This window comes from Ursus arctos, unplaced genomic scaffold (genome assembly GCF_023065955.2).
Source record: "Ursus arctos isolate Adak ecotype North America unplaced genomic scaffold, UrsArc2.0 scaffold_19, whole genome shotgun sequence".
Lineage (NCBI taxonomy): Eukaryota > Metazoa > Chordata > Mammalia > Carnivora > Ursidae > Ursus > Ursus arctos.
The window spans coordinates 30,722,077-30,749,276 of record NW_026622863.1 but is presented as its reverse complement, the minus strand read 5'-3'; the positions used below and the strand labels follow the sequence as shown (position 1 = coordinate 30,749,276).

Below are 27,200 nucleotides of genomic sequence, written 5' to 3'. Positions count from 1 at the left end.
CTTCAAAGGAAACTCACATTTTCTGAGCTCTGCTGTATCCCGGGCATTTCAGAATTAATTTTCATGACAAGTCTGAGACAGGCATTTTAACTCCACTTTTTTGAGGAAGAAATGGAGGTTCTCAGATGCAGTGCCTTGCCCAAGCTTATGTAACTGGTACACCCGGAATTCAAACCTCAGTCCAGTTTACCTCCAAAACAATGGCCTTTCCACCATTCTGAATATAAGATCTAATAAATGTTCCAATCAGTCTAACTACGGAAGCATCGTTTCAGCAAGCAGCTCTGGGAAGCAGTCAATTTAATTTATTCTTCAAAGAATTCTGCTTTAAATGTTGTCTTAAAAAATAAATATAGATATATCCAGAGTTAGACCACGTTACTCCAAACAGATAGGCCAGGAGGTTTCTATTTTCAAGCTGCTTTTTTCTGTCCTAGATTATAGGAGAGACCCAAGGCCAGGGTCCTAAACATTTGTCCTAAATTTCTAGCCACTGGACAGCCACTCACTGAGTGCTTACTTCATGCTGGACGGTGTGTGTGCTGAGCTGGGAGTATGCAGATGAGGGCTCAAGTTCCTCCTTGCCATCCAGGAGCTCAGGGATACTAGGGAAGATAGACTATAACAGACAGCCCAGGCAGTCACCACAGCTCCAATGGAGCCACTTGGGGCCGTGGAAGAGGATCCTTCTGTTGAGTGATGAGCAAGAATTGGCTGGGTGATGAAGGAAAGGCATTTTGCAGAAAACACCGTGACAGGTTGACCCAGGGCAATCAGCACCAAATAGGCCCAAGAAAGAGGCGTTGGGACACCAACTGTGGTAATAAGAAACTCTCTCTCTTGGCACTGTCTCCTTCCAGAAGGACGCAAGCATGTCTGCCACAACTGACAACTACCACGGAGTAGTGGGCAGGCATGGGGTTGGCGTAAGGGCAGCATAGCACTGGGCTTAGGAATATGAATTTCATCTTAGTATTAAGCATTTAGTTTGCCACTTACTTGCTGTGTGACCTCAGGTGAGTCACTTAGCCTCTTAGTGTCTCAGTGTCCCCAATTGTGGAAGGGAATGATGGTGACAACACCTGTCCCAGGCTTCTCTGTGAAGCTTGGATGAGTTGATGTACATGGAACATAGGGCCTGGCTCATGGTAACTTCTGGGTTCATGGTAACTTTTTTATTATTTTTTTTTCAGAGTGGGACAACTTTAAGAGAGTTCTTTTAGTTTGGGAAAAGAGTATAAAGGGAAAATGGCAAAACCTCAACAACCCAACCATTAGCCCTAGCAACCTTCAGGGTGGGTGGAACCACCAACCCAGAAACCGTTAGAGCAGAGGCTTGATACCCTTGATTCTCCTAGGAGAGCAGGTCCCACTTTCAAGAGCACTTACTGTGTGCCAGGCACAGTGCTGAGCACTTCCTAAGTCCCGTCTCATTGAGAATGCCTCATGCCAACCCTATAACTCAGGGGCCATCATTATCCCCACTTACTGGATAAGGAAGCTCAGGCTCCATGCGGTCAGGCAACAGACCCTAGGGACCACTATAGGGAGAGAAGAGACTTGATAGATCACATCTAGAAACGAACTGAGGGCCCCAGAAGCAGGGCAGGTTTCATACAGTGAGCTGTGGCCAGCCCTGGTGACCACTGCTGCCACCACTAGGCACGCAAGCTCCCAGCAGGGGCTAAGCAAAGCTGGAAGCTGCTCCCTGGGCTTCTTGCTGGAGGGAGATGCTGCAGATTGCCTGTGTTCCTCTCTCCCCACACCTCTCTTGGTGCTGTGATAGCTGAATCAGGTAAGACAGTGTTTGCACATGCACGGGGGTCACACACGCTGCAAATTCCTGCTCCCTGGCTGTCACTATGTCCTTTTGAAGATCAGTGGTGGGGTGGGGGTGGAGGGTGAGAGCAAGGTAGATACCGAGCAAAGGGAGATGTCATTCGCCAGGCCCCGGGGGTGAGGATGCTTTGGTTGTTTCTGTCAAATCTTTAAGTAGTCATTGCTCCTTTTAAGGCTAGATATGTTCCTTCAGGTGAGTTTCAGAATTGAAAAGGTGCTCCAACCCCATTCAATCATTACAAGCCCAACCAATGGATCAGATAGAATGGGACTCAGTCGGGTCTGTCCCACCAGTAGCCTTGGAACAGGGCCTCCCTTACTCACACTCACACTGAAAGGTAACTTAGCAGCTCCTTTTAATGAAACAGTCATGAAAATCACAAGCAGAGCTAGGTAGCTCCTCAAAAGCTCAGGGGCCATCCTCATTTCTTAGCACCCCACCCCACCCCCAATCTCTGTCAGTGTCTACCTCGCCTGCATGTGTGTAATCATAACCACACAAAAGCGGACAGGGTGAGGGCTTTCTCCTGCAGTCACAAATCTCTGCAGATTCGAAAAACAAACAAAGAGCCCTAGCTCAGAGATCCTCTGGGCCAGATTCAGCAGCAAGGTATTTTGGAATTGCCGATCCAAGGTTTTTGTACCTGTCCGTCCTTGGTCCCTGACCCCTTGCCCCTTTATTGTGAATTCCGCCTCTTTGCTTCCCACCCACACAGATCAGTGAAGAATTTCTCCTGAGCAGTGGTAGGTCCAACAGGGCCATTACTGGGAGAGAAGCCCTTGACTTTTTCAAGAAATCAATCCCCCTTTACTGTAACTGTCATCTCCAGGTGGATCCTTGGTTCTCCACTCAGTGCTTCTCTTTCTGAATTCCTTTTTCTCTGAGAACTCATCTGTGCCATAGCTTTAACCATCGCCCCCAAGCTCGTGATGGAGGGATGCGGCCCTTTCAGGGCACCTGACTGTGCCTGGTGCACGGCAGGCTTCTCCCTCAGGCTTCTCCTGAGGGTCCAGGACAGTGTCTGGTACACCGAGGGCTGAGTGCAGTTCCTGGCACATAGTAGGCTTCTCCCAGAGGGCTGAGCACAGTACCCAGTGCACAAGAGGCTTTTCACAGGGTGCTGAGCACAGTGCCTGGCGCATAGTAGGCTTCCTAGTAAATGTGTACAATTAGCAATACCACCTCTAGGAATCCATTCTTTTTTTTTTTTTTTTAAGATTTTATTTCTTTATTTGGCAGAGAGAGAGAGAGCATAAGCAGGGGGAGCCTAATGTGGAGCTCAATCCAGGATCGTGATGTGAGCCAAAGGCAGATGCTTAACCCACTGAACCACCCAGGCGCCGCTAGGAATCCATTCTTGATCACATTCTCTGCTCTCTCTAGGTGATTAGGCTGTCCTTGCTTTCCACCATCTCAGTTTCCTTATCTGTAAAATGAGGAACTTTCCCCTTGCAGGACTGTCTGAGGAGCACGTGCCATGGTCCAATCGTCTGGGTCAGCAGAGGGAGAGGAAGCCAGCAAAGCCTGGGGCTATGATCCCCCTTGTCTGTGCCCACTCGCCTTGCTGGGATTCAGTCCCCACCTCCTGCTACCTACTGAAGTGCTTCCCATCCATCAAGCTCCCTGCTGGGGGCTGCCTACTTTGGTGCTCTCTCTCCCTCTTTCTCTCCTCTTCACTTTTGAAGTCCTTATAGCCAGATGCACATGCTCAAAGCTTCTAACCCTTCTACTTGGTTTCGAGCACAGTCAGACAGGGAAGAGGCAAGGGAGGTAAAGGGGAGGTCTCCATTACAACTGTCCCACCCCCACCATTCCCTTTACAGTGCCTGGCTGAAGGCTGAGAACATGTTCAAAAGAAGCTTACCAATTGACTGGCTTACAAAAGAATTTGCATCTCAAGAAGTTTTATGTTATTATTTTCCCTCCTGTATGACCACAGAACACTGTAACAAACAAGATCTGTGGTCAAAAACCAAAGAGAAATCACTCTGCATTGCACTCCTATTGCATATTAGTGGTTGGATTTCCCCCCCCCCACTTTCTTTTCATTTTTGTCTTCATGCGCCAAGAATTTCTACAAAGCAGTGATCACAGTGTAGCTGGAATTTGGCATTCTGCTTTTTTTTCCACTCAATATGCTACCATGGGTATTTTTTCATTTTGTGGCAGAATCTTCATAATTATCTTTCTTTTTTTTTTTTCTTTAGGGGCTGCATAATACTCAAATGTGTGGGTGTAGCATAATGCACTGAACTGTTTCCCTGCTGTTGATAATGGAGGCTGGTTCTGAAATCTCACTCTTACAGACAATGCTATAATTCGCCCTACTGGGATATGTTGAGCACCTACCCTGAGCGACAGGCACCGAGTACCTGTTGCTTGTATCTTCTTCTGCATTCTTTCCTGAGGGCAGGGTTGGTGGGACAGAGGGCATGAACCCATCTGTGGCTTCCTAGTCATTTTTAATGCGATCTTAGGGTCTCTGCTTAAACACAGAAGGAATCGGTGGAAGTCACATTTGAGAGAAGCTGGTGGTGAGGGGGGTCTCAGGTGCTGTCACTTTCTGCTTTTCTGACATCAGCATGAATCACTGACTCGGGGGCTAGAAAGGCAGCAAGTTGAGGACAGTGAAGGGATGAGGGGGATGGAAAATTCTCCAGGGAAAATGGGGAAGGGAGGAGCTCTCTGGTTATGTACTGTCACTTATTTATTACTTATTTATTTATTTAGGATGTTATTAATTTATTTGAGAGAGAGAGAGAGAGAGCATGAGCAGGGGGAGGGACAGAGAGAGGGGGAGAAGCAGGCTCCCTGCAGAGCAGGGAGCTGGACGTGGGGCTCCATCCCAGGACCCTGGGATCATGACCTGAGCCACCCAGGCGCCCCCACTATCACTTTTTTAGAAGAGTAGCCACCTTTAGAAGAAAGCCACCCTCTTTGCCCATTGCTTCCCACATCCTACTACTTCTAGCTGCTCTCATCTCCTTCCCGATTCTTGAATTTACCAAGTCGTTCCTGGACCCCAGGCCTTAGCACATGCTACTCTGCCTCGTCAGAAATGCTATTCCTTAGGCCAATTTCTCATCCTTTAATGCTCAGCCCAAATCTCATTCCTTGATGGACTCTATGTCTGATCTCCCTGTCTGCATATGTTCACTAGCACCTTGCATTTCTCCATCAGAGCACATATCAAAAATGTAAATCAACAGATTTTTAAAATACTGGTTTTTGTCCCTCTTCCTCAGCTAGACTCAAAGCTCCACGAAGACAGTGACTCTGAAGGTGGTTTTTTTGTGTGTGTGTTTTGTTTTTGTTTTTGTTTGTTTGTTTGTTTGTTTTTACCAGATCTGCTGCCCTAGCACAGCACCTGGCCCATGACAGACACCTGGTATTAAGTGGGTCAGGGTTTGGATGAGGAAAGGATGCTTGCAAAATTATCATTTAATGGATTAAAGGCAAAGACTGCTGGAGGGACAATGGCAGCTCATTTTCCAGACCACAGCTCGAGAGAAGAGGGAAGAGCTACCTGAGGGTTAGGAAAGTAGGCAAGGGTCTATCCTGGAAGCCTTTAAAATATGCCTGCAATGTCTAGATATCTGAGAAATAGGTGGTGAACTTCTAATATCTAGTTTGGTAACTCTTTTTTCCCATCCCACTGGAAATATCAGGACAACCTTAAATTCTGTGCAAATCTCTACATTTAAAATTTAAAAACAAATCTGAAAATCCAGACCATCAGAAGACTCTCCTTTCCAAAAAACTCCCTAAATCTCACCTAATCTGGTCCGAATATCACCTTAGACAACCAGATCTCCCATCCTCCAAGTCCTTCAATTTGGAGAAAGTTGTTTCTTAATTATGATGCTAGACAGACAACTGAATTTCTTTGTATCGTACAGTCTAGTGCTGGGAAATGAAGAGACCCAAACCACAGCTCGGAGACATCTCTGAATCCCCTCAGGTGCTGGGAGTGGAGCCGATCCTGAGCGCCAGTGACCCCTGATTCTGAGCAGCAACAGGGGTGACACACAAATCATCTCGAGGCAACTGGGTTTCCCACCTGATTCCCTGCATTGACATGCACAGGGCCATCATCAATAGCTTCAGGACCACAGGTGGGGCATGGGGCAGGTTACAAACCCACATTCCCCACCGTGGGTCTGCACCCACCAGCAGCCTGATCTACCTGCCTGCAGGCACCCACCTCCCAGTCCTCTACATACCACCAGTGACCCTTCAAAACTCAAATCTGATCATGTCACCACTTGGTTCCTTCAGCGGCTCTCAGTCACACCCAGGCTGGAGTCCACCTTTCCTTGGTCTGTCATGTGAATGAATGAGAAATAAATTTCTCTATGTTAAGGTGTGTCATAGCTGCTATCATAATTTAGCTTGACAGGTTCCTCACCTGCACTGTTCCTCAGTTTTATCCCCTCCAAATTGGGGGGGGGGGGTCATAATAGGGTTGCTGAGAATTAAATGAGCTCATACACGTGAAGTGTTCAGCACAGAGCTAGTAATCCTAGGCCCCCAATAAATGTTTACAATGATTGCTATTACGTTATTATCATCAGCCCTCCTCTAAAGGAGTGCTACTGTTCTTTAAGAAAGAGAGAGGAGCAAGGACCAACCAAGTGCTCTTTAGAGTGAATACCTTACCTTTTCACTTCCTGCACATAGTCTGCATTTCTGTCAAAGAGGTGGGTCATGGAGTCTTTGATTGCTTCATGCTTGAAAGAAGAAGCTGTTCCAAAGACAGTCACATTGGGGATCGTGGAACACAGCTGAGCCACCGCTTGGCCCTGAAAGTGAAATGCGATAGACACGTCACACAGGAGAGTTACCATCCAACAACCAGCCTTGCTGGATTAGAGCAGGGTTTCTCAGCCTTGCCACTACTGACCTTTTTTAGGCTGGATCAGTCTTTTTGGGGGGCTGAACTGGGCATTGGAAGACATTTAGCAGCCTCTCTCACCTCTGACCTGCTAGGTGCAAATAGCACCCCTTGATTTTGATAACCACAAATGTCTCCAGACATTCCAGAATGTCCCCTGGGGGACAAAGTCTCCCTTGGTTGATAACTACTGCAAAACCCCAGTATCAAGATATAGCAACTATTATTTTACCACACTGAGCCTTGGGTTCCTCCTCTATAAATTAGCAATAATGGTACCTACTCTGTAGGGATCTTGGGAGATGTCTTAGCTTGGATCCCCCAGAAGCAGACCCCGAGGCAAGGATTTTTGTAAATACTTTATCTGAAATATAACCACAGGAAATACCAGGGTATCAAGACAGAAATGGAAGTCAGCCAATAAAGGGTGTGCTATCAAGTTAACACCCACCATGGGTAAATGGAACTCAGTTCCTCTGAGGAATTCCTAAGCAGGCGTAGAATATACCTTAGAGTTACCCCAAACACATGGTGAGGAGGCTGGAGTATTTATTCCCCAAATTTCCATCTGCTATCAGTCAAGAGTTGCTTCTGCAGCAGTAACTCCTAGGTCCATCTTGTTCCCATGGGCCAAGCATGCTCCCACAGCCAGACAGAAGCCCTAAGTAGGCAACTTCCGGCAACGTTGAATGCAGAGACGATATGGTGACAGCATCCCCTCCGGGGCGTGTTAAATGAGGCCATGTGTAACACAGGCCAAGCCCCTGGCCCAAAACATGACACTTAATATAAGGTACTCAATAAATCTTAATCTTCTGTTCCCTTTCGTAGCTGAGATGTCCCGCATTATAAAGAAAAGGTGAATGCATGAGGTTTAAATATTGAACGGTCTGAGAGAAATCACAAACATAGTTAGGAATTGTGTTTTTTCCATATCCTTTTTGAGTATGGTCAGAAATGTAAGTCATTGGACAAAATACTGTGATCATGTGAATTCAGAAATCTTCCGGTAAAATTCAATTTGCTGGTCATGAAGGTGCATTCTAAAACCAAGTACCAAAGTCACCTGTGATATTAACTTCTGCCTATCACTTCATTATGTGTCTTCATGTTGGTGGACTAAGTCAGGTTGGCAGGTCTATTTCTGGAAATGTTATTCTTCCTAACACTGGCAATGAAAGGCAACATTGACAGAATCCTAGAATGTCAGAGTTACAAGATCATCCAATTACCCCCTCCCCAACATTGTTCCACAGATGAGGGAAAGGTGACTCGGAAAGGTTAAGTGGACCCAGTTCTTCAGAGGCAGATCGAGATTCGAAGCAAGGTCTCCTACCTTCTGGTTCTTGCCATTTTCTGTAATGCCATGCTGTCTACTTAGTTTGACATTTTAAGCTAAGCAGACTTTGAAGCTGCTGCCTAAAATAGACATGTTACTGACTTGGGGGTCAACATTTCAGAACATGGGCATGAACCTAAGACTCCAGTCAGGCTCTCATTCTCTCTTCTAAGAATACCTTTGATATTTGGTTAATTTTTCTTTTTAATCACTTGAGTTTAGAGAACAAAGAGGGGACTATCCTTCTCGGTGAGTAGAAATATCAGCAACCAATGCAGCAATCCTCTAAAATTCAACAGGGCTTGAGCTAACCTCATCTGTGCTGGGATGGGAGATGAGAACTAATTTCAATAACTGTGTGGTCCCTCCTGCCCGCTGTCCGTAGGCCACCATGACATTTATTCACCCAACTACTTTTTCAAATTCAAATTATGTACTGGTCACACAATGCTATGGATGGATGCAGGAGTGTCAGAAATGAGTGACACACCTTACTCTATTCTTTGGTCCCAAGTCCCCCACCAAGCCTTAGATCTGTGTATTGAATGACCACTTTGGTGCCGGTCTCCACCTGGCTATCCAAAAACAAAGTCAGCTCATCCAAAACATAACTCTTGGCTATCTCCAAATGAGTTACTGCTCATATTGCTTTGGTGGGGCTGTTGTAACAAAATAGCACAGACTGGGGGGCTTAAACAACAGAAATTTGTTTCACCGTTCTGCAGGCTAGAAGTCCAAAATCAAGGTGGTGGGGTTGGTTCCTTCCAATGGCTGTGAGTGAAGGGTCTGGTCCAGGCCTCTCTCCTTGGTTTGTAAATGGCTGTCTTCTCCCTAGGCCTCTTCACATGGTCCTCCCTCTACGCCAACATGTGTCCAAATTTCCCCTTCTTATAAGGACACCAGTCATATTGGATTAGGACCTACCCTCATTTAAACTTGATTACCTCTGTAAAGACCCTACTGCCAGATGAGGACACCTTCTGAGATACTAGGGGTTAGGACTTCAACATATGAATGGGGGGGGGCACGATTCAGCCCATAACGTTCCTCTTACTGCATTTCCTGCCTCAGTGGATGAAACTGTACCATTTATCGCTAGGCTGAAGTTAGGAATCTGGGGGTCACCTGACTTTTCTTCCTCCTTCAGCTCCACATCCAGTTAGTGTATTGTTTCTATGCACATCTCCGTGACTATCACCTTAGTCTGGGTTGTTGAACTTCCTTGCCTGGATGGTAACAATACCCTTCTGGCTGCCTGGCTGTTTCTGTGTGTACTTCACACTGTGGACAGAGTGATTTTTCTCAAATATAACACTGAGCATCTCACTATTTGTTTCAAAGCTTCCTAGTGCTTACCCTGGCAGAATGAAAAGCACACTCCCCCTTTTTTTTAATTTATTTTTTTAGGATTTTTAGTTATTTGAAAAAGAGAGAGAGAGCATGAGCGGGAGGAAGGGCAGAGGGAGAGGGAGAAGCAGACTCCCTGCTGAGCAGGGAGCCCCGATGCAGGACTCAATCCCAGGACCCTGGGACCATGACCCTAGCCAAAAGCAGACGCTTAACAGACTGAGCCACCCAGGCACCCCTGAAAAGCACACCCTTAAGTTTATCCCACAGGTTGGCGCTCTGGGATCTGACCCAGTCTACCTCAGAACATGCTAGAACATGCTGTCCCTCCACCTTTCCAGTATCCGCTCCCTAACAGAACAGGGCGCTTGCTCCACCACTGATTGACATTCGCCATGATCCCAGTGCTTTTGGACCCTCATTCACTGGTGTTCTTGGAATGAACCTTTAACCTGACTTTGCTGAGGAGGAGACTGAGGTTTACGGAGGTTAGACACCTGGTCCAAGGCCACTAGGGTAAGATGGCAGACCTTGATCTGCTGTACTCACCAGCTGAGCAAGCTTGAGTAACATATCAGTTCTTCTGGTCGTTCATCTTAATATGCAGAGTATAAGTGTATCTATACTCTAAGGTTTTTGTGGGACTATTTGACACAATGCATCCAAGGGCTTGCATTCATTTACAGCAGTGAATGCTCAGTGCTTACTGCCACTACTGCTGTGGATACTATTATTATTTCTCTTGCTATTATGTCAGCTGTATCTGACATTATGTCAGCAAATCTGTTCTCCTCTCCCGAGTGTATCGTGCTATTTTAACATGGACACTCGTTCCTCACATGCTGTCCCCCACTTATTATGCCCATCCTTTCACTTCCATCTTCAGACCACAACCACTCCCCTTTAGGCAACTCTTCTTCCAGAAATCCTTCCCAGGAAGGGTCACTTGCCTCTTTTTGTGCCACCATAGACCTGTGGTTCCTTCCTCCAGGACAGTGGCCACCATGGTCTTCTGGGGCTGCTGAGTGACCCATCCGTGAGTCCCATGAGGCCAGGGACCATGCCGTATCTGGCTCTACCCCAGTGCCCAGGGCAGAGCCTGGATATAACAGATGTTTGGTAACACCTGTCAAATGGATGCATGAGAAAATACAGGAATGTAGCGTAATGGGGGAGCACCCTCATCATTTTGCAGATTGCCATGTCCTTTAACGTTGCAGAATAGATGTAAAGCACAGAATCAATTGACGTATCTAGCATCTGGCCTGAGCAGAACTTTACCATTTCCATTTCCAAGGAAAAGATACGTGTGGTAGCAAAATGAGATGATATAAGTAACTGGGTTAATTATGTATTTATATAATTAAATAACATATAATATATGAGTACTTTATATAATATAAAATACAGAAATATATAAATATTATATAATATCATTATAATTAGAGTAATATATAATTAGTATTATAGGTATATATATGTATAATCAGTATTATATAAACATATGCATATATAAGTAGTAATAGCTGAAATTATAATATTCTACTTGTAATATATAATTAGTATAATATTACATAGTCATATATGATATATAATTAGCATAACATGCACGTATTACATATACTATTATATCATAACTTGTATTATATAAATAATACTGGGTGGAAAAGCAAATTCAGTGGACATCTGTTTGTAGCACCCCCCTGCTTTGAGTTCTCTATTAACTCACCAAGGCAATAAGAGGCCCTTGCAAGATCCTCGATGATCTAAAGTAAATAACACTCAGCATTCTGTAGTGAGACAGAATGTGTGCTTTCCCTCACATTTACAGAAAATCTGTACTCTCGCTTCTCTGACTCCCAAGGTGAGTGCTGGATCAGCATCTAATTTATCCTTGTTTCTCCCACGTGCCTAGAAAATAGCATGGACTCAATAAACATTTGTGGAAGACGGAATGAATTTTCAATAAAAAGGATTTTGCAATTTACCTACAGACCCAGAACATAAAATGAACAAGACAATCCATTCTCCCAGCAACAGCAGCAAATGGAGTTTTGCACGTACTTGTTTTTAATTGATTTTCCTGTCCCTCTTTAGAATGTAAGAATTCGGCAGCGAGCCTCTGCTTCTCTTCCCTATGGCTAGCAAGACAGCAAGTGCAGCAGCTGACGTTCCCTTTGCCTCGCCATATGCCAGGTACCGTGCTTAAGTGCTTCATTAAATCCTCCAACCACTTTTAGAGTGGTTTAAATAAATGCTTTTATTTCCATTTTATCCCTGAACATGGGGATTCAGACGGGGAAAAGAACATGTCCAACGTAATAGGCTTGTAAGTAATAAGGCCAGGGGGTCAAACTCAGGTCTCCCTGACTCCAAAGCCACTCTGCTGTTAGTCTTCTTATCCATCCAGCTACACCATCGAGTTGCTGACATGGAACTAAAGTCTTAGAGAAAATCGTGGGTCCTTAGCATCAATTGAGAAGGTTTCATTGAGCCACTCTTAGGGTAGCTCTGTCTTGGGTTCATGTGGGTTAACGGATTTCAGCCAGCTCAGTCCTCATTCCAGGGCCTTCAGAGTTCCCTCAAGCAGAGCAAAACAATGAGAAATCCAGGGACAGTAGTTAGAAGGGAGCTGTTTGGGGTCCCTGAAATCCAACTCTTATCAATAGACTGGTTGTTCAAAGCAAGATTCTGTTCCAGAAAAGCCAGGCACAGCAGACAGGTGATTCAAGGAGCAAATGCATCTACATAAATGGCTTAGTCCACTGCCTGGTACATACCAAGTACTCAATAAATGGCAGTTTTTAGCTAGAACTGCTCTGGGATTAGGACTGAGCTTGGTAGAATTTCTGGTTACTCCTTCAATGGGAATTTAGGGTAGATGATCCTGTTGATGCACTGAGATTCAGAAATCAGCATCAGAGACTCAACTAAGGAAGACACAAAGAATGGATGACTTTCTCTATAACACAAATAACATCTTCCTCCTCAGACTCGTTTCTCATCATATACCCAAAGCCTAGCTTTGGCTGTTTGAAAAATGCTCAGTCTTTCCTAAGTGTCACCACAGGACCTTTGCATAGGACCTTTTCCCTGTCTTTTCTCCTGGCTGTTGTCTAGTCATCCTTTGAATCTCGGTCCCTCTGTTACTTCATTGAGTCATTCATTCCATCACTGGGGCTATTTAATAAGTGCCTCTAACAGATTAGATATTATGAAAGGTGCTGGAAAGATAAAGGTGAGCAAGTTATATATGGTTCCTGTCATCTTGGAGCTTGCATTCTTTTTTTTTTTTAAGATTTTATTTATTTATTTAACAGAGATAGAGACAGCCAGCGAGAGAGGGAACACAGGGGGAGTGGGAGAGGAAGAAGCAGGCTCATAGCGGAGGAGCCTGATGTGGGGCTCGATCCCATAACGCCAGGATCACGCCCTGAGCCGAAGGCAGACGCTTAACCTCTGTGCCACCCAGGTGCCCCTGGAGCTTGCATTCTTGTAAAGACAACCATGTTAATAACATAAGTATTATAGAATTAAAAGTACAATTATACACCTAAACCAGGAGGTTGAGAAGACCAATTTCAAACACTGAACCACTGGGACAAGACCACCTTGGTACACACTACATTTTTCCAAATGTACAGAAAACGAGAGGCATGTACTACAGTGGACATGTGGGGGAAAGAATAGATAAAATGGAAACTAGACTTGGTCTCCATGCTGCCTCCAGTCCTAAGATTTCTAGTGCACACTGACCAGTTCTTCAGCTGCTAAAGAAAATCTTTTTGAAGAAGCCTCTCAAAGGGAATGCAGGTTTGCTCATTACCCTAAGTCTGGTGAAAAATGGAACTTTCTATTGCTAACTTGACCATTTCTGAGATCACTTAAAAAATAGGATTATGTTTATCTCTTGCAAAAGTTATTTTCACTTTTAAACAGCTCACTTACGCAGAGTCAAAGAATAGAAAAGAATTAGCAAAGTGAGCTTGTGAAAGTACCGACAAGATTCCTCAGGTAAATGGTGAAGAAAGATTGTTTTCTTCCAAAGAATTGTCAGTTTCTCTTTTCATCTTCGTCAATACAGAGATGCACTTAGACTAAGAAAGCTAACTGAACGTTACCACAAAATCTCATACATTGGATACCTGAGCTTTTCTTATGACGATATAGATTCCCACATTGGGGTTCAGACACAGGTTTAGAAGCATTTATCTCAGATCGCTGCTGTCATTCGCTGTTCAACCATTCAGTTGACTCAGTTGTTGTAAGGGGAGGAAATTCAGATGCCACTGTGGGGGCTGATCCATGTGACTTGCCATCAAAGGCAGCACAGAACAGTCTACGTTCTCACCGAGTACACTCTCACAATCAGTCAGGTTTCTTTTTCTTTATCTTGTTTGCACTGCAAACCTGTTGTTCTGCACCTGACACTCCCTTTAACATACCTCTGTGGAGAATTCCAACAGCAAGGAGCCTCAGTGGCACCTGGCTGAAGGAAGAGAGAAAAGGAGGAATCAATTGTGCAAGATAGAAGTATGGAAACTTTTTTTAATCCACAAAAGCAGTAGACACGTTCCAGGGAAGACATGGTAGATAATGTCTTTATTTCCCGCTTTTATTGATGATACAGATCAGTGCTTCTCAGTAGGTGCTGCCTGCAGTCTTGTTAGAAGTTTCCACCACCCCTCAGGGGGCACCTGGGGGGATCAGTAGGTTAAGAGTCTGCCTTTGGCTCAGGTCATGACCTCGGGGTCCTGGGATCGAGCCCGTGTTGAGCTCCCTGCTCAGCGGGGAGTCTGCTTTTCCCCTCCCCCCACTCCTGCTTGCTCGTGCTCTCTTTAATAAATAAATAAAATCTTGAAAAAAAAAAGCCTCCACCCCAGACCTACAGAGTCAGAAACTCTGGGGGTGGGGCCTGAGACTCTGAGTTTTAATAAGCCTCCAAAAGATTCTGATGCAACTCACATTGAGAACCACTGATAGATGTATCATCCTTAATGGCACCCACTCTACTCCACATGATTTAGATGCTACGGCCCCTACGATGCTCAGAATATCTTAATATCAGATATTTTTTTTAAAACCAAGGTGGGGCCTTATTATTGATATATACTTACGGGTATTTATAATTGTAACGTGCAGCCCTTGCTGAGGTCCAGCACTCTATAAAGTTTCCCTTCTACCGATTTGGTCAATGATGGCATCATAACAACCCCCTTTTTCTAGTTGGGGTTGACATCACAGCCTGTGGGTTTGCGATGTGGGATCCTATAGATCAAGCATGACTAACCCGGTCTTCTGTGAGTCAGAGGTGCGGGAAGAGAAAATAATTTGCCATCCCCATTAGCAGGCTCTGAAGTGCTGGATGCTTGGAGAATTCAGCACCCCGGGCTCTGTGGGCCTCAGCTCTGCTGCTGAACATCCAGGTTTTCCAAGCCATTCACAGCTCTGCTCACCTGACCACTGCAAGGGTGAATACTTAAACCTTTTCCCCTGCTCATACTGCAATGAGCTCATTCCAGAAGCACTCAGTTGAGACGCAGTAGGGCAGAACGGTGAAAAGTATAGGTTTATTTATTCAGCCTCATTAGCACAGACTTTCCTATATGCCAGGCAGGTCCTATATGCTCCACAAAGACAGCTCATCTGATCTGCATCCCAGCCTCCAGGAGGCTGAGGACTGTTTCCTCATTTTCTAGACGAAAGAACTGAGGCACAGAGCAGTTATGTAAATGCCCAAAGTCACACAGCAATACCTGAGACAAGAACTGAACCCACAGTGTGTGGCTCCAGGCCGGTAGTACGTCTGAAGGCTGAAGGGAGAGAAGGAAGGGGAACCATCTCTTACTGGCTAGTGACTCTGTCAAGCATGTCATTTTATCTGAGATGTCAATACATCTCATTTTACCCTCCCAACATCATGTTCCCACCTTGAAGACAGGCTCAGAAATGGAGGCTCAGAAAAATCCGTGAATGTACTCAAGGTGATCCTGCTGGTAACTGGAAACTGGGGCTCAGAAAGTAAGTACTGGCAACTGGAAATGATGGGGTTTAGACCCACGCCTCCTTGTCACTAAGCCTGAGTTCTTTGTTCTTGACCACCAGTAGAGGGAATAGAAATGAGACCCATCAGAGGTTGCAGGGCACGCTAAAACTCCCGGACTGCACACCTGATTCGGTTCTGGAGCGGCCACCTAACCTGGCTGGGCTTCAGATTCCTCTCACTTAAATCAGGGATGACAATGTCTACTTCATGAGGTCGAGTGTGGGACAAAGGAGATAGCATAAGTGATGTGATTCCCTAGGGCTGACCCAGACCAGGTTCTCAATAAGCAAGTTTCCCCCCATTGCCGTCCAAAGCCACCTCTTCCAGGAACCCCTCCTGGGGATCCCCAGAAGGGGTTAATATCTCCTGCTTTGCTCCCAAAGTCATACACATCACCACTCAACCATCTTTTACTCTGTGCTGTGATGATTCTTCTCTCCCCTCCCCTCCTCCTTCACCTCTGTCTTTCTTTTCCTTTTGAAAAAAATCTCTTTTTGTATCTCCCGCCAGGTGTCAGCTTCCTAAGGGGAGGACCACATCTTCTTGCCCTCTGTATTTAGCATGCTGAGCCCACTGCTTAGTTCTCAGTGACTCTGTGTTGAATGTGGGAAACAGCAGTAAACAGAAGTTTGGAGAACAAATAGCAAAGGTCAGAGAGGACTCTTGAGGTCAGAGGGCGAGCCAGGGCTGGGACTGGGGATGCAGGCCCTTCTTTGCTTTATCCCTTGGTTGGATGTGAACAAAGTCTACCCCACACCCATTTGGCAGTTACAACTTTACATCAGAGATGGGGGGAAATGTATGTGCCTGCCAAGAGTAAATATTTTCTTTTCAACCATGCACATGGAATGGAGAGAAAGGTAAGATGAGGGAGGGAAAGAGAAAGATGTTAGGGTCACACAGGTGTGGCCATAGAAATCTATTTCTCGCAGAGCCACCAGAGCCTTATTATAGTTGGATCACAGCTTTGGTTCCTCCCAGCTCAGTGTCTTGCAGATGTTGCCCTGGTGTTGCCCCTCCCACCTGTGCACACCTGCCATTAGAGGCCTGCTCTGAGAATCTGGTCACCTCTAGGGACAGGAGCATGTGTTCGTGAAGGGATTTGGCAAGAGTGACTCCCAGGCCAGGCATGAGCCCAGCTCCCCATCTGATGCCTGAAGCCCTTGGTCTCAGCACAGCTGGGTCTCTTAAGGACTGCGCATCAGCAAGCATAGCAGGCAGCCTGGGGACTGGGTGGGAGGGAGGTGACTCGCTTTTCCAAAGTTCCTCCACAGAGGTGGTCCTGTGAGCACAGAGTCCAGCTGGGATGATGCCCTGGTGGCAGCTCGGCCTTCTGATCTGATTGAGCAGGAGGATGGTCTGGTGTCACATCATGGTGTGTTTGAGGGTCCAACGACATGGTGCATTTTTGTTTGAGCAATAAGAAGGGGCAGCCCCAAGACAGGGGTTGAGAGAGATGCAGAAGTAGGGCCTTAGGGAAATAGATTATATGAGGTCTCCCCTTCCAAACAAGACCTTGTTTGGCTGGCTCCAAAGGGAGCCCTGGACACACGGGAGCAGAAATGCTGAGTCCTGGGGCACCTGGGTGGCTCAGTTGGTTAAGTGCCCAACTCTTGATTTTGGCTCAGGGTTGTGCGATCAAGCCCTGTGATGGGCCCCATGTCAGGTCCTGCGCTAGGCATGGAGCCTGCTTAAGATTCTCTCTCTCCCTCTCCTTCTACCCCTCTTCCCTCTCTCAGAAGAAGAAGAAGAAGAAGAAGGAGAAGGAGAAGGAGAAGGAGAAGGAGAAGGAGAAGGAGAAGGAGAAGGAGAAGAGAAACCCTGAGTCCTCACCCTCCTGCCATTTCAGCTTGAGTTGCTCATAATAGCATAACAGGCCGGAACACAGCATCTCCGAGGGCCTACATGAAGCAGCTCAGCACACAGGGAGAGGAGAATAGGAGCTTTTTAAAAAACAAACGAACAAACAAACAAACAAAAACTTGGAGTAAGATTAAAAGAAAAAGCTGTGCATATTTAATATATACATCTTCATGAATTTAATGCAAACATCCTATGAAACTCTTGCAATAAGCAATGTCACCAACTTAACCGTCACCTCTAAAATGCCCTCCTTCCCTCTTTCCCCCTTTTTTTTGTGATAACGTTTAACATAAGATCTACCCTCTTCAGAAATGTTTAAGCATTTAGTGCAGTATTGTTAACCAGAGGCTCTAAGATCTACGGGATACCACTAGGACTCATTCATCTCGCATACCTGAAACCACACCCCCTGTGATACATCTCCACTCCACCTCCTCCAGCGCCTGGCAGCCACCGTCCTCCTTTCCGCTTCTGTGACCTTGCAGGTTTTAGATTCCTGATCTAAGTGGGATCATGTAGGATTTGTTCTTCTGGATCTGGCTCATTTCCCGTAGCATAATGTCCTCCAGGTTCATCCAAGCTATAGCAAAAGGCAGGAGATCCTTCTCTTTTAAGGCTGAATGATACTCTGTTTTATGTGTATACCACATTTGGCTTATCCATTCATCGGTTGAAGGACATTTAGGTTGTTTCCATGTCTTTGTTATTGTAAATAATACTGCAGTGAACACAGGAGTGCAGACATCTCCCTGAGATCCTGATTTCAGTTCTGTTAGATGGATACCCAGAATTGGAATTGCTGGATCAGATGGCAGTTCTATTTTTAATTTTTTGTGGAGCCTCCATCGTGTTTTCCATAATGGTTGTACCAATTTGAATTCCTGCCCACAGTGCACAAGGGTTCCTTTTCATCCACATCCTTGCCAACACTTAACCTTTTGTGGGTTTTGTTTTGTTTTGTTTTGTTTTGTTTTGTTTTGAGAATAGCCATTCTAGCAGGTGGGGGGTGGTATCTCATTGTGGTTTTGATTTGCATTTCCCCGATGACGAGTGATGATGAGCATCTTTGAGGCAAACCTGCATCTGAAACCTTTAGGCACTGCTGACGGACTGTGTGAGTTTGGACAGATACTTCATCTCTCTGAACTGCAGTGGTCTCATCTATAAAATGGAGACTGAGCTAACTATGCAGCATGTTGGGGAGTGCAGACTAGAATGCTTAGGACAGGGCCAGGCAGATTGTACAGGCTAGAGCCCTTCTGTTCTTCCCACACTAAACATTGTACATGCTGTGTTCCGATCTTCAGCATGCAAGTTCCAGGCTATACAGCTCCTTTGCAGGCCCTCTGGGATTTATGATTGTCCACTGCAGGGCAGGTGGCTGGGTTGGAAGGGTTTGATTTATGGCCACCACTCCCCACTCCCCTACCTCCTGGCAGGCACAGCTGTGAGCTCTGGCAACTGGAATGTGGGTATCTATATCGTAAATTTTTCAAATTTTCTGTCAATTACATGTTTTGGCATCTTAAAAAATCTTTCTGGCTGGGGAGACTGTCCTTCCCTGGGCTAGCCAATCTTAGAAATAAAAAAGAGCTCAGTTAGGAGCATGCTATCAATATGCAAACTAGCCAACCCAGAGCCAGCCCTCCTCTGTCTGGTCCACATACCCCAGGAAGCAAGATTCCTCTCCCTGGATCATCCCAGGTCCAGATACCAGGCAAATAGAGACCATCCCTGTAGCCCAGACCCCAGTGAAATTATTCACACTAGCCTAAGCTGCCCACACTGCTTTGCCTTGCTTTTCCACAGAAACCCCAATAAAGACCATTGCTTAAGTTCATCCGCCACTACTGTCTTCCGCCTCCTGACCACCCTGGTGTCTTTCCCATGTGGGCCTGTGTGCCTCCATGTCTTTAGGACCTATGAGTATAATAAACTTTGTTTTCGTGAGCCTCTCCTCTGTCTCCTCTTGTAGCCACATCTGATTGACTATCTAATAGAAGAATACAAAACAGCATCCCTCTTTTGTCTCGAGGTTTGAGTGTTTTTGTGCAGTGTACAACTTGCCCAACCACACATGGTGACCCTGCTACCTAGCCCTCATGGGGATCATAGACTTGAGTCTTGTGTCTCTCATTGGTACCACTTTCTAACTGATGGAAACCACAGGTGACCATAGGCCAACTCCTAGTTCACAGATTCCCACATTCCCTGAGACTTGGACTCCAGCAACCACGTGACTGGAATCCTAGCCAGGGAGCCAGTCCAGCCCACCAGATGGCAAAGTTTCCTTCACAGGGCTCTAAATCATGGTGGGGCAGAACCACTTCCAGGCTGGCTGCCTTCCACGCAGTGCATCTGGATAAATTTCCTGGATGATTACATTTGCATGGTGGGATGCCGGATTCACGTTTCCAGCCAAATGACGATTTGTACCCACAGTTTGGAGCTGTGGTTTTGATAAATGCATCTATTTCAACCAAAACCTCGTTAGGTAGAGTGATCATAGAATTTCTCATCGAAATTGGGATACTCTTTGAGACCGAAGGGGGATATGATTATTACCTTTTCCCATCCAGCAGGTAGAAACTGGAAGTGCCCTAAGCAGATTGGGTCACCCTACCTATGAGAGCGGCCACCCTAATCTTAAGTCAAGGAAAATCAAGGTGGCCAGGAGAGGAGAGCAAAGGGGTAGGCATCTGTGGGACTTGGAGCTTGATCCTTGGATCTACTACCCGTCACTTGAGGGACAGTGGCCCAATCATTCTGAACGGACGGCTTATCTTTACCATTGGGATAACGGTACCTGCCTCACAGGGTTGACATGAGTGTTAAGTAGGCATATACAGAAAAGCTCTGCACAGGGTCGAGTACAAAGCAGGGGCTTAGGAAGTATACGCTGGTGTGCCTTACTCCCGTCTTTGCCCATCAGCTACATTGCCTGCACCCCGACTGCAGAGATTTGGGAAGACGAGGTGCCTCAGCACCCTCACTTGGATGATGGTTTCCACACCTCAGCGGTCGGCCTGCGTGCCTTTTCCTGAGTGTCCCTGTTCGTTGAAGGCGCCTCATTAACCAGACCTCTGGAGAGGGACGGGAGCCTGACCTTCCGATATGGTCAACAGCTTCACCGGAAAGCAGCTGCCCTGGGCATGAAATACCCAAACCCTCGAAGCACGGCTCTCCCCGCCTGCCCTTGGAGATCACAGGTCCGGGCGCTTTCTGTGGCTTCAAACCCCTTGGCTGAGGTTCTGAACCTGACATCGCAGAGCCCATTCCGGCAGGGGGCGGCATCCGACGCACGTGGATAAGAGCACGTTTAATCTTCCACCCGTGAGGAAGCAAAGTGCAGAGGCACGGGGATGCTTAGCCCTATCCGACAGCTGCTTTCTGCCTCTCCATCCTCAGACCTGCTCTCTCTGAAGCGCAGCTCACTTCCCACTGCTTGGTCCTGCTGTTTCAAGTCAACAGCAAACTTTCAAAGTTAACTGACTTTCTTTGTAAATGCAACAAGTATAAAATTATTCCACACTTGATATTGTGTATCAAGCCCTCTCTCTTGCTTACAGTGACACCACCAGGTCCAACACTAAGTCCTCTGACAGTCCACCTGTCTTTGCACAGCACCAGGCACATAGAAGGTGTCCATAAAAATGTGGGAATAGACGAATGGGAGAGAATCTCTTCACAGTTTTTCCTTCTTTGGCACATTTCAGTAAGGCAGCATCCTGTCCCTTTCATGGTTTGCTTTTCACAGTCCCATTAATTTTACGTTTATCTGTTGTACCATGCAGCACATAAATCAGGGTGCTGTGTTCTGTGCGTACTTAATTTGTGCCATGCACTGCCCAGAGTTCTGGGAATACTAGCAGCAGGCAGAAGGTTCTGGACATGGATGGCCTATGGAATAGCCCTGACTATACTTACCAGCCATCTGGAATTGGGCGAGTCACGTAAGCTTTTAGAACGTTAGCTTCTGCACATGTGTGTGGTAATAGTGCCTGCCCCTCGGCTGGTGTGGGGAGTGACAGATGTGATCCCGTAAAGGGCTGGGCATCCTGCCTGTACCAGCTAAATTATGGTTGAGGACTTTGACTCCTCTCTTCCATTTCTCCCACAAAGTCTCTGGCCAGGCAGTCACACACGGTGGCACAAGGAGGGAGAGCCTCAAAGGGCACCGAAAGCCTAGATTTAGGGTCTTCAAGACCTAAGCATGTTAGTGGTCCATGCCCTCCACCCACCCCTCTGGTGCAGAAAGCCTGACTCCATTCCCACTATATACTCTCAGGATGCAAACTGATCAGAGACGGGAATGGAGAATGAATGGCCTCCCCAGTTAGCCCATTCTGTTTTGGGGCAACTCTGTGGTTCTGAAGGTCTCGTTTACATTGTGCCGTGGGAAGCCTCCCTGTTGATTTTGCTCCCAGGAGGCATGGCACGCTAAACAATACACTTGGGGGTCTCACAGCCTGTATTACTACTCCATTGATATTCCTCACATCATTCCTACATCCCGAATCCTTTTTTCTAGCCTGTGTCCAATCCCTCCAATTCCTGTCATTGGCACATAGAACTGTGTCCAGTGGACAATGGCCTGGAGGATGGAAATCCTCTGAAATGTGGCATGGTGGGACCATCTCCCTCCCCTTGAGCATTGGCAGTTCTAGATATTTCTGTGTTCATAGCCTACTTTCGTATAACAAAACTTGAATAGATCAAAAACATGAGAAGAGCACCAAAAAAAGTAGGGAGAAATTCCATTGCTACTCACAATCACAGTGTAGCAATATCTCACAGTTTCTGCAAATGCAGCGCCGTCATCCTACGGTCTCCTGGGTTTCACAACCCGATTTTAGAACTGTTTAGTGGCTGATCAAGCTCTCTTTACCTGTCCTCGTAAGACAAATGCCTTGCCTGGCCCCGTAAAGAGGTATTTTTCTTCAGGCAGCCACATCATTTAGCCTTCTCGTTTTACACACAGTGAGTACTCTCATGTGATCTGCTGCATTTTAGAGCGCTCTCAAGTCTGCACTCCGGGGGGGCAGGCAGTCTGTGCACCCTCAGTTGTGGCAAAAGCATGCATATGGGTCCATTATTGCCAGATTTCTGTTGCATCGCTGGTACAGTATGAGAGCAACCCAATTCGAGGACCACAGGTTTGTATGTCAGAAGCATGGGGGACAGAGGGAGAGGCGGATGGTTTGGCTTGTGGCCCCCTTCCCCCCTCTCACACACCCACTGCTTTTGGCCACTAAATATTGATAGGTTGCGATCGGCAAAGGAGTTGAAGGTAAACCACTCCCAGTTTCCGAGTTTCCTGTCTTCTTCCTCATTCCCAAAGGGCTCCTGGCAAGATGGAAGCTATTATTTCCCCAAGCACAGCACAAACTCTGAACATCTTAGGAAGCTCTTCTGATACATGAGAGGATGAAATGTCACATTTTGCAGTGGAAGGATCTATTCTGATTTCTACTAAGCTCTTTAAAAAGTATTGTTATGAAGGCAACACATGTCCATGCCCATGGTAAAGAATAAAATTTGGAAAATACAGGGAATGCTAAAAATGCCAACCACAATGCCGTATCAGAGATAAATACTGTATATAATCTGGCTTGTTTCGTGCCAGCAGTTTTGCAACATGGAAACATCAATATTTGATTGTCCATGAGGCTGGAATCCCACTGCATATACCACCGTGTATGCTGATCATTGTTTTCTTTCTAAGCTTATATTGTAAGCATTTTCTGTGGGCCATGAAAAATTCTTTAACATCATCATTTTGAGTGGCTGGGGAATCTTCTATTATGTAGATCTATTCTAATTCCTTTTAACCAACCCCTGTCTTACAGGAAGTTATAATGCCACACTTTTATAAGCCATATTTCAGGGAACATCTTCGTACATAGATCTTTGACTGTAAGTTTCAGAAGGCGGAGACTAAACCCGTTTTCTTTGCTGCTGTGTATTTTGCATCTAGCACATTGTTGGACAAAGTGTGGATGCTTGGTGTTTCAGTATAGACTGGGTCCCTGTTTGACGAACTCCGAATCGTTCTTTAGAAGATATTGCCAGTGGATAGGGTGGTGTCATATATTTCAAATGGCACCGCTACCAGTATGAAATTTTGAGGCCAGAAGGCTTAGCCCAAAAAAAAAAAAAAAAAAGAAAGAAAGAAAGAAAGAAAGAAAAAGAAAAGAAAAGAAAAGAAAAGAAAAAAAAGAAGGCTTAGCACAGTTCTAAAGAGAGGACTGGACAGCAAAGCAGGAATTCCAGACTCTATGATCAGTGATAAAATAGAGCCTACCAAGAGTCATTCCTGCTTTGAGAATACATTTTGGTTTTGGTAAATCAAACATGGTCACTGGTTTAATGACTTACAAGCTATATTAAGTAATGAAACTGCCTCCATGTGGTTCCCAATTTGATGAAAACATACTCATTTATTAATTCTACATACTTAATAAATGTATCCTCCTCTGCATAATTAAAAATCTCATTATCGTTACACAGATGCTGTCTGCCTGGAACAGGTGAAGTTCATCAGTTTAATCTGATCAAACAGTTGCCAAGCGCCCACTCCATCCTGGATCCTGTGTTATGTGCTAGAAACACAGAGATGCCTAAGACCCACTCTGACTTCAAGAAGATCCGTCTAGACAGGAAGACCCGTGGGCAGGTATGGCATGCTAGTGCTTGGCATCTGGAGGTAGTGAATACGTATCTGATGGATGGATGGATGGATGGATGGATGGATGGATGGAGTCTGGTGAAAGCAATATTGGTAAAACAATGTTGAAGGCACAGAGATGAGAGCGTAGGGAAGCCTTCCAAGAGGCAGTGATATTTAAATGATGAATGCAAATTTGCCAGGCAGAGCAATAAAGGGAACTAGCAAAGCCTGCCAGGTTGAAAAGTGTTTGATTGCAAGGGGAAGATGGACAGATGGGCATGACAGGAGATACGAAGTTTGGTTGGGGGTGGGGGGGCAATGATGGGGAGGGATGCTTGAGTTAACCTTTGGCTGAGTATGAATGACTTGTTCAGATGGTTTCGGTTTTCCCCAAAGCAGACCCTAAGATGAAGATCTGAGAGAGGAAAGCCTGTGAAATGGCTTACCCGGGTGAGCAGTTGGACTCATCCCTGGTAGGGACTTTTGAGAGACCGTGTGGATGGTGCTAATGCTTATCCTCCCACCAAAGGGGGAGGAAGCTCAGGAATTTGTCTCCCACCCCTCTGGTCACGTGCTCAAGGATGCTCCCGGGGTAGTCACTCCCATAAGTAACCAGCCCGCCCACACAACGGCCAGGGTCAAACCAGAAAATGACCTCCATGAGTGCTAGCATGAACCGGGACCACGCACCGACCTGTGGGAGGCGGTGTGGGTGGGCATCTGGGTGCCTGCCACAAAGCCTAGTGGGTAGCGACTCTGGTTAGGCAGGGAGAACAGTCCCCTTCCAATCACTTCGTACCCTCGGCACTTCCTGCCTGGGGGTTTTGCTGCTGCTTCCTGAAGCCCACAACGATCTTTCTCTCTCGCTTTTCACATAATCGCCTCCTTGTCTCTGCTTAAATGTCACTCACTCAGTGAGGTTGTCTTTTAAGATTCAATCTGCATCTTCCTGTTTGTTCTCAATGACAGCATCTTGGTCCTTTCTTTATGTGTGTGTGTATATACACGCATATCAAATAAACATATATATTGGTATATATACACATGTGTAGAACATATGTATGTATGTACATGTATTTGTTATCTGGCTATGTGCCTATCTCTCTTATGTGCCACTGCCTTCTACTAGACAGCGAGCGTGCTGCCTAGCACAGAGTAAATGCTCACTAAAGGCCCGCTGAGTGATTAAATAGGATCCACCGTCTGCCTCATGTACTTTCTGGCAGAGGAAGCCCGTCTCCTCCATCGTCCCCATTCCTAGCCCCGGGCTTTGGGCACTGTCCTCTCCCCATGCTGTGGGTTTGTGTGGCTGCAGGAGAGTCCTGAGCCGCAGGGAGTAAGACTGGCCTCTGCTTAGCGCCAGAAGGGGAGTCCAGGTCTTGGCATTGAACTCGTAGCCGCTTCTCATCCTGGGGATGGGCTCTAGAGAACAGGGCTCCTTTCAGTGCCTTTTCTTGAGGCTTAAAATATTTGCCCTCCTTAATGCATTCCTCACTGGATGTATCTCCTAATCGCCTAAATCCAGGATTTCAGCCTCCCTAGTGTAATTAACTCCCTGGAAGGGGTTAGAACGTTTTGTGGGAGAATTTCAGGGCCCCTGGGAAATAAGGATTTTGCCAGATAAAATCCATATTTGCTAAACCTGGCAACCCTACTAGGATTGACCTTCTGTCGGGGTTCTGGAGAAGTGGGGAGTAACTCAGCTACCCCTCCAAGCTGGGTAGCTCGGTGCATACCCTCCACGTTGCCCTGTCCCTACGCTTCTCTCCTGCCCTTCCACTGCCACCTGGCTGCTCAGGCCAACGTGACCCTATATGCCATTGGAAAAGACAGCTGGTAACAAGGTAGCTCCCCTGCTCCCAAAATAGGCAAGTAGGCAGAAGCATCGAGCAGATGGATAAACCTGTACCTGCTGTCACCTTCCTCGTTTCCTGGCCTTACCGTAGTGGTTTAAAACACACGCTTGGAGAAAGACCCATCTGACCATGAATTCCATCTCCATCTTTGCCAACCACGTGGCTTCAGATAACTGACTTCACTTTGGCAACCCTTGGTTTCCTAAATATCAAAATGTGTTGATGATAGTAGTATATTACCTCATAGGGTTGTTGTGAACATCAGTCAGATAATGGGTGCAAGGCACCTGACAGCATGCTTGTGATAAAGTTAAGAAAAAAATATATTCCCATACCCAATTTTAGGTGTGTATATATATATATATATATTATACATAAAATTCATAAAACTTGAGAAACTGGAATTTGGCAATTAAAACATCATTTCCAGCAGAACAGTTAAAAATAGCTAAGTGGGTATGTAATGTGCCAGGTCGTGCGCTGACTCCTCGGTCTGTGTCTGCTTTTATTAGCAAATGCTAAATGCAAACAAGAGCGTTACTCCATTACCGTTATCTCTGAGGGAGGGCGTGGCTTAGACGTCATCATGGGCCCCATTTACTGTGTGCTCACCTGGAGCTGGCATCTGGCTGAAGATTCTCTCCTCTCTCTGACTGAGGGACCACAGTGGGAGTGTGGTGATCTCACACCAGCCTCACACACAAGGGGACGGAGACTCAGACAGGTTAAGCAACTGGGTTAAGATCATCCCGTCAGTTGCTGAAGCTGATACGCAAATACAGGTGGGTCTGGCTTCGAAGACTCAACTTCTGTGCCAAGATAAACATAAGCTAGCCTGTATCAATACAGAGGATTGAAACGAATACCAGTGCACCCTTATATCTATATTTCATGTGCCTTACACGTGACAGAGCACTGCCACCGACAGTGATGTCTCTTTCCTCCTGAACTGCTTGCTGTTCTAAGTAAGCTCTCCATACCACTGGTTCTCAAACTTGAGCTTGCACTGGAGACTCCCAGGGGAGCCTTGCTGGAATACAGATTATGGGCCCCATCCCAGTTTCTGACTCGGTAGTAGGTCTGGGGTGGTGCCCAAGAACTGGCATTTCTAGCAAGTACCCAGATGACGCTGATGGTCCAGGGACCACACTTTGGAAACCACTGAATCAACTCACTGAAAACTCACATCAACACTTCATCCTGAGGAGGAGGAAGCTGAGGTCCCAAGAGTTGAAGTAAGTTGCCCAAATAAAGAGAAGTACACCTTTAGTCTTTTATTTGAGCTTCTCTTCTTTAAGCCAATCCCACAATAATGTCACTTCTCTGCCCTTGATGGTGCTGGCGA

General features: G+C 46.1%; 1 protein-coding gene across 1 annotated transcript in view; it reads right to left on the bottom strand.

Annotated features, from left to right (window-relative positions):
- The window catches only part of VAT1L (vesicle amine transport 1 like), a 138,555-nt gene that overhangs the window by 75,204 nt on the left and 36,151 nt on the right, over positions 1-27,200 (bottom strand). The window contains exon 4 of the mRNA XM_026495282.4: positions 6,500-6,642. Coding sequence (XP_026351067.2) covers positions 6,500-6,642 — 143 coding nt within the window. The remainder of the gene's footprint in view (positions 1-6,499; positions 6,643-27,200) is intronic.